Source organism: Centropristis striata, chromosome 8, assembly GCF_030273125.1.
Source record: "Centropristis striata isolate RG_2023a ecotype Rhode Island chromosome 8, C.striata_1.0, whole genome shotgun sequence".
Taxonomy (NCBI): Eukaryota; Metazoa; Chordata; class Actinopteri; order Perciformes; family Serranidae; genus Centropristis; species Centropristis striata.
The window spans coordinates 39,291,757-39,300,469 of NC_081524.1; the positions used below are offsets into that span (position 1 = coordinate 39,291,757).

Here is an 8,713-nt window from a genome sequence, read left to right on the forward strand (position 1 = left end):
AAAGGAAATAAACGCAAAATTTATTATGACCACTTTGAATCTGGCACCCAACATATAGCCCATTACAAAATAACTAAAACTAACACTAAAACTAATAAAAACTAAACTAAAACTAAGCATTTTCAAAAAATAAAAACTAAACTAAAACTAGAAAACTCACTCTTAAAACTGAATTAATTAACTACTTAATACATACATACTACTTAATTAACTGAATTTGAAAACAAAAATTCACAACAAAATTAAAACTAAAACTAATGAAAAATCCAAAACTATTATAACCTTGGTGCATAGTGCATGTCTTTGTAGAGGTCTGCCAGTGATCTCGTAGTAGGAGAATTTTTTTCTTGTATTATTATGACTTTATTCTCACATTTTTCCTCCCTCAACGCGGCTGTAATATCCATATCAGTGTTTCAGGAGCAGCATTTCTTTACGATGATTATTTTATTAAAATTATTGAAAAAAGTAAAAAAGATTAATACAGTCAGGAATGTGAAAACATTTAATCAGCTCAGTATAGCCGTGTTTCCTTTAGAGGGAAGAGTCGCCACAGGGAAAGTCTCAGGCCACGCCCACTCAAAAGTCCGCTCACTCTGTGTGTCTCCACGACAAAATCGTGAGTTAACCGGCATCGTGAACTGTGCACAGAGTGTCCGGTGCTTGTTGTAAACCAACAGGAATGTACTTAGGAATGTGCAGCTTCAACTCATTCCTACTCTTAACGGCCGCGGGCCCCCACAGCTCGTTAAAGGAACACTCCACCGTTTTTTCATATTAAAACATGTTATTCGGTCAAGTAAGACGAGTTGATACAGACCTCTTGCGTCTCAATGCGTGCACTCAATCGCCCTGGCGCGCGGAGCTACTTGGCTAGCACTTAGCTTAGCCCAGTTCATTCATTAGGACCCAAACAGATGGACAGTTAGAAGCGACCAAACTCCTCCACGTTTTCCCTATTTAAATACAGCTACACGAGTAGTTAAACGACCAAGTATGGCGACACAAAATAAAACGTGGCGCTTTTCTAAGCGGATAAAAAGGAGAACTATAATGTATGGCGGAATAGCACTTGGGAGCACTTCGACTCGGCGCAGTAATATCATCACTCCTGACGGAAGTGAGAGGGAGCGGAAGTGATGATATTACTGCGCTGAGTCGAAGTGTAGCTGTATTTAAATAGGGAAAACGTGGAGGAGTTTGGTCGCTTCTAACTGTCCATCTGTTTGGATCCTAATGAATGAACTGGGCTAAGCTAAGTGCTAGCCAAGTAGCTCCGCGCGCCAGGGCGATTGAGTGCACGCATTGAGACGCAAGAGGTCTGTATCAACTCGTCTTACTTGACCGAATAACATGTTTTAATATGAAAAAACGGTGGAGTGTTCCTTTAAACAGAGCTGAAAAGTGGCTAATTATCACAACAAAGTTGCTAAGTCACAGCCTGCATATCGTTCTATCCAATCAGTAACCAGGCTGTTTTCAAGGGAGAAAAACGTCCGAACTCTTCGACAGGGACGAAAAAAGTCCCAACAAAAGTCTGCTCATATTCAAATTATGTGCGTAGTGGAAACAGCCCTTATGTCTATAAATGCAGGTACTTGGGGAAAAAAGTGCTTTTGTTTTAATTAAGTATTGCACTTTGTTTTTGACCAAACCAAGTATAGTGGTCAACATCAAACCTTCATTTCCAATGATGCAACTTGAGAGCATCATTCATTTCACCACTTCTATCTGAAAATGCCAAAAAAAGCACTCACAATTTACTATACTACTATATTGTTTACTCTTTTCTGAGTTGGAATGTTATGCTCAATACAATGCTCTAGAAAAAATTTCCAGAATGCAGCAATAAAAGTTCTGCCTTACAGAACCACACAGAACATAATATACATATATCACGAGCTGAGTAGTAGCCTAATCAAAAGCTCCTACAAAGACTTAAAAGTGTGTAAAATGATTAATTATTGTATGCTTGAATTTGACTATACTCCTTGAGACCTCTGTTGATCTCTTAGTCTGGAAATAAGCAATTATTAATCATAATAAAACCACGATGAAATTTGATTAACAAAATGAGGATATACATTCATTTCTGCGGTTATAAAATAATTCAGTAAACTTCATTTTTTGCAATTAAGTCACAATTTAGATGCAATAATAAACGCTTCAAAAGTCTGCCACTTTTTGCTTTAACCCATTGAAGCCTGGAAAGCGGATACGTCGTTTTGTAGTATTTGTATAAGCTCTCAAATACTTTTTGAATTTCATTTCTATCTGCTACAGAAAAATCTATTATTTAGTAGAGGCGTTGGCACTTCTGTTGAATTTCCAGAAAAACTTCAGGTTTTAGGGGCTGATTTTAAAATCGCCCAGAGGTTTTACAGGCGTTTTAGGCGTCAATGGGTTAAGCACCATAGCAAAAAATAATTTCCCTTCATTGAACCCCTTGCCCTGTATATTTCCTTCATATTACTGACAATCTGTTCAGGATGTCTGCTTTCCCGACATTTCTTTGTGGTTTCCAGGTTGCATAACTACAAAAAAAATCAGGAATGATCACGAAGTGAAACATCTGCAGGCCTTACCCTGCAGCCAAAGGATTATGTGCTATTATAGGTGATCACACGGAAATCACATTCAGTTCAAGTTTAGTGAGAACGGCGATGGCGTCGTTGCGCTCCATGTGTCTGAGCAGCTTGGCCAGGTGGCCGACTGTCCAGTCAGGGTGCCTGCTGGTCACGCCCTCCAACACGGCCTTCAGAGGGCTCTTAACCTCCTTCATGGAGTAGGTGTATGTGATCCATGTGGCGGGGAAGGAGCAATGAGAAGCCAGATGTTTGGTATTCTTTACTCCATGGCTTTCTGGATCCAACAAAATCACCAGCTCCTCCAAAACATCCAAGTTGTCGAGCACGGCCTGGAGAGGTGCTGACAGGATGTTGGGACCTGCAGAGGAAAGGGAGGTTTATCGCAGGTTACAACGAGTTCTTTTGCTAATTTATTTCTTCCGTTTATTTAAAGGGCTGGTGTGATTTAGGGATTTCCTGTGCAGACATGAAAAATAACATTCAGAATCGTGTTTTCAACTGTGTATCGCATAAAACTAAGCTTTAATGAACCATTCATATCTACACAGGGAGCAGGTCCTCTTCCACAGAGCCCACCATGTTTCTATAGTAGCCAAAAAATGCAATTTCAGACACTTGCAGTAAATTATTACATAATCTTATGAAGGCCAATGTAGGTTCTCCTTCACGATTGGAAAGGGAGGGGTGAGGGAAGGGAAGGGTTTGGTTTGGTTGGTTGCGATCTGCAACCTCACCGCTTAACCCTTTATCAGGTGAAGAACCGCATTTGGTAACTTCAGCGGATATCCGAAATGAAAGAAAATTGCAAATTTACTAGATTAAAGTTTTAAATCTGCGTGGAAAAAAGTCACAGATTTACGAGAAAGAAGTGGGAAAAAAAGCAACCTTTTTCTCACAGATTCACCACTTTAAATCTCTTAAATCTGCAACTTTTTTTCTTGTAGATTTGCCACTTTAAATCTCGTAAATCTGCAACTTTTTTTCTTGTAGATTTGCCACTTTAAATCTCGTAAATCTGCAACTTTTTTTCTTGTAGATTCACCACTTTAAATCTCTTAAATCTGCAACGTTTTTTCTTGTAGATTCACCACTTTAAATCTCTTAAATCTGCAACTTTTTTTCTCGCAGATTCACCACTTTAAATCTCGTAAATCTGCAACTTTTTTTCTTGTAGATTTGCCAGTTTAAATCTCGTAAATCTGCAACTTTTTTTCTTGTAGATTTGCCAGTTTAAATCTCGTAAATCTGCAACTTTTTTTCTTGTAGATTCACCACTTTAAATGTCTTAAATCTGCAACTTTTTTTCTTGTAGATTTTCCACTTTAATCTAATAAATTTGCTACTTTTTTTCTCGACCCCATTTTGATATCCACTGAAGTTACCAAATATAGTTCTTCGCCTGAAAAAGGGTTAATCCCACCCACTTAACCTTTGCTTGGTATTATTAGAGCTAAGTATAATGATAATTTAAATAATACACCCACGGTGTCAGTTCCGACCGCTGTCTGACTCTGATCATGTTTTAGTTTCTGTTCACATCACCACTCCTTTTTTTTTTAGCACTATCACACATTACACTATTCACCATAGCTTTTATATCATCTTGATCTGTTTAAATCTTTTATTTATTTACTTTTTAATCATTCAAACTACTTCTATTTATATTCACACCTTTTGTTTCTGTTTTTGCTGCTGTGTCTAGTGAATTTCCCCATTGTGGGATCTTATCTAATCTGTGTAAAAGCACCGACACATTACTGACACCCCTGGATCTTATAATGTCACAGACTGACTCACACATGTATATATAGATACATGGAACATTTAGCGTTAGTTGTATAAATTTGCACTCACTCAGAAGGTCCTCGAGGTCATTGCAGCTGGGTGGAGTAGACAGCGAAGAGAAGCCTGCGCTGTATGAGGATCTTCTGCTGTAACTCAACACTGTGTGCTGGCCTGTGTTAACCAAGAGGAAACCGTTTTATTATATGCCAGATCCAGCTGGAAGAATAAGAATCTTTCATTAAATGTTGGCTCTAGACAAAGTCTGGGCGTCTGCACAAAAGTCTGACCACAGAATTACGTCCCACTGGTAATTTACATGTGTGTAAATCTTTTTTTAATATGCAAACCTAGTTTTCGCTTCCTGTAGATAAGACAAGCACATATCACAACAAGCAGGAGAATAAGGGTAAGTAAGGGTACGGCCCCTGCAAAAACAGAAACAAAAATCAAAATAAAACAAAGGTTAGGGTTTATTTTTACTTGCTAAGAAGAAATGTGTTTTAAAAGCAGCAACTTACAGAGTAAATGGGCTGGTGGGGACAGGGAGGTTGCTGTTGTTGTTGGTTTTAAGCTCGATCCGTTTGTCTGAAATGAAAACAGAGAGGACTGTTGTTGTTTTTTGATGAAACAACAAAACCATCTGCCATGCAAATCAAAACCAGTTGTTTTGGTTCTTTTCATTTTATGCTTCGAGCTATTGCAACTTACTGTGAATAATAATGTAATTGCTCATATTTATATTGCTAATTAATAGTCATATTCTTCGACAAGAAGCCTATTATAAAGAACATGTAAGGTTTTTATACATCATCTTTGAGGAAATTGGAAAGCCATATGTTAATTATTTTTCATTTTTTTTATTCATTATTATGTACTAGTATTAGTGCTTAGAATGATTTCAATCACATTTATTTAATTTAGTGATATAAACATGCTGATAATAACAACAAGAAAAAAAAGTTTTAAATGATCATTAGAAAAAAACTTGACTCAAATCATGCCATGAAGCATGGAAACTAATTGTTAATTCCTTCTATAAATAAATCATGACGTAATTATTTCCGGTGATCAGCGTAATAACTGAAGTAATTGGCCTATTCTGCTGAATTACCGTTGCACGAACATGTTGAGATGTTGTTGGTGTCTGAGGAGACAGACAGACAGACAGACAGACAGACTGGGTCAAGTATGAAATCACATGAAACTACGTACATACATTAGGTAAATTCCTACTAACAGCCTACTCACCGCGACAGGAACCGTCGTCGCGCCGCTTCTATAGAAATTCAGGAAGAAAAAAAGTTACCGTGTGGGCTTTAACCATCAATACCACAACTTTTTATGGTGGGAAAAAGTACATACGCTTGCCTGTTTCTGCATCACGGTAAGATAAAAAATGTCACGGTTTGCAATGTGACTTCTTGCATGGCTTTAACGTAGACTAGGAGCGACTTTTGCATCTTATTTCAGGTTAATGAACATGCTCTCTCACCTTGATTTGTTGTCACATTTGGTGTCAGTAGTATTGCTGCACGGGCTCGAAATGTAGAACCCAGCGGGACATGTTGTACACTTTTTAAGGGGGGGTTCGTGCACCCCACCATCATCAGCTTTACCACAGTTGGGCGTGATATAATATCCTGTATTTATATTAAAAAAAACACTACAATAAAATGCGATAAAATTGATAAGACTAGAGTAGAATAGAAAAGAATAATGACCTACCTTGCTTTGTTTCACACGGCATACACTTCGAAATGATCCTATCCCAGTAGGTCGTCAGATTCTTGCATTTTATAGAGTGCCCCATCTTCACTAAACTGCTCTCAAGACGAAAAACGGCGAGCAGACTACCTATGGTAGACTACTACTACCGCCCACACACACACACGCACGCACACACACACGCACACACACACACGTTTGCTTTAAGTATGTTTTTCTGCTATTGCAATATATTGTAGTTTTTTTCTAATAAACTGCATATACTACATATATCTAGTTGTTGTTTTGTTTTTGAGCTGTTACAAGCCAAAGCTTTTGCAATTATATTTTTTATACAATTTTATAGTTTGTGTTAATGCATTTATGTAAGCAGCGTTTTAATTTTGTAAAGATAGTGCTCATTTTAACTATTGAACATAGTGTTATGAGGAAGTCTAAGCACTTTAAATGTATCATGTTTTTCATGTAAAAAGTAACTAAAGCTGGCAGCTAAATGTAGTGGAGTAAAAAGTACAATATTTACCTCAAAATGTAGTGGAGTAGAAGTATAGTTACATCAAATGGAAATAGTACTATATAAATAAAGTACACATACTCCACCACTGCTGAATAGTTTGATTGAATATCCATAACACAGTTTAACACATCAGTCACTACATGGCATTTCCTTGCTTGCTGCTTACTTTTATTTTGTAATTAATATTTACTTGTTTTTTTTATATTAACATTGTCACATTGGTAAAAAATATGTAATCTCAGTTTGGCTGTGGAGACTCTGAATTTAAGATCTGGCCATAATCCTAATTCCCCAATTTGAGTATATTATGAGAGTATGATGTTGAAAGACCCAAAAATCTGCACAATTATGATGTATCATTTTATTTCATCAGTCTTATTTATCTAACCTTTGGAAAAGACAGCTGCTCCACCGTCTGACTGGAACCTTCCATTACGAGTAAACTGACCTTTTAATGTCAATTTGCACTCTCACTTCTCTCACCTCTCACTTAATGTATGTCCTCCCATATGCTTACAGGGGGCCCTATTTACATTTTGTTAATTTTAATAAATAGCATACCCTTGTCCATGTGTTTTTGACATGTTAAATGTTAAATCAGGGTATATATTGCCCAATAGAGTACATTTAGATAACATTTGCAGCTGCGTCTGCTCTGAGGATACACTGTTGGTTTTGATGATAGTTCATCTCCAGCTGGAGACGCTCTCCCTAAGCTTCCCCTCTTTGTGCTTTGTTGTGGCTCACAGACTAAAAACATGCCTTTAAAAGGAAGTACGACCTTCCAATCAACGGCGCCTGGCTTTGGTCCAAGACAATCCAGACTCTTTGCATTTCTTGTTCCCCAATGGTGGAACCACAACCAGTTCTACCAGAGCAGGGCGTCCCTCTCTACCTTTAAAACCTCCTGAAGACCTTCAGAGAGCATCTTCTCTCCTAGCAACACACCATAATTATACTCCTCAAAGAATCATCACTAGCACTTATTGATGCACTAATACTCAACTCAACTCAACTCAACTTTATTTGTAAAGCACTTTAAAACAACCACAGCCGCAACAAAGTGCTGTACAAAAGCAAACAGAACAAAAGACAATAAAATAAACTAGAAAATTTCCTCTGGGGAAATTTTGAAAGGGCCATGGGGGCTACTGCCGGTGTGTGTACACTATGATGAGATTCTTCAGAGATTTCAAACTATGCCCTTTAACCTCAAAATGTGTGTGTGTGTGTGTGTGTGTGTGTGTGTGTGTGTGTGTGTAGCGAAAATCGCATAAAGTTACCTGTGTGTGTGTAACTGTAATCACATCAAAGATCAAAGCAATCAACAGAATTAACTGACACCTGTTCCGGCTCAGTGACAGCAGAGGTGGACAGAGGTCCAGAGTTGGACTGGAATTTCTGGCCTCGAACAGAAAGCATTTTTGGCAAAACCATAATACCTATCATTGATCCGACTTCACTTTGAGCGTCCAGAGTTCTTCCTGAACGTCTACATATGTTTTTTGTGAAGAAAAATTAAAAAATAGCTTTGTTAGAGCGATCTAAAAAAACTGACAGCTCAGAAATCTTTCTGCGTTTTTAATATGGGACCCAATGAGGCTGTTGGTGGTGTTGGTGGATCATCTCTGCGTCCTACGCCCAAACTATAACTCTGACAGCTTTACCACAGGATTGTGAGTGAGAAGACAAATTTTCCTACGTTTCTATGTAAAAATTATTTCTGTAGAGTGGAATTTGCGGCCTGGAGCGCAGTTTTAAAATGTATTTTTTGACAGTTTTACCTCTCCCTCTACACTCTGAGCGATGACATCACACACTCTGACACGAACATTCCGTGCAATACACACCCATTATAATCTCAGAAATTCTCCAAAAATGATCATGGTCATTGAACAGGGATTGATAAAAAACTATATGACCTATCGACACGCAAATTAATACACCAATACACAAGACTTGTGTCTACTGTTTAAAGTTTAAATGGAGTCTCTAGGTGAAATTATGCCGGAGAAGTAGACGTCTGAAAATCTTCAATTAATGTTCTTTTTTTCTCATTTTCTTTCAGCCGTCCCATTCATTTCAATGCAAAATTTTG

General features: G+C 37.8%; 1 protein-coding gene across 1 annotated transcript; it reads right to left on the bottom strand.

Annotated features, from left to right (window-relative positions):
* Positions 1-1,341: 1,341 nt before the first annotated feature.
* igflr1 (IGF-like family receptor 1) lies at positions 1,342-6,232 on the bottom strand. The gene is made up of 8 exons (XM_059338505.1): positions 6,099-6,232; positions 5,866-6,013; positions 5,622-5,649; positions 5,485-5,517; positions 4,892-4,958; positions 4,721-4,798; positions 4,443-4,544; positions 1,342-2,946 (listed from the first exon to the last, which is right to left on the bottom strand). The coding sequence occupies exons 1-8, from the start codon at positions 6,181-6,183 to the stop codon at positions 2,621-2,623; spliced, it is 867 nt and encodes a 288-aa protein (XP_059194488.1). The 5' UTR covers positions 6,184-6,232; the 3' UTR covers positions 1,342-2,620.
* Between the last annotated feature and the right edge of the window lie 2,481 nt (positions 6,233-8,713).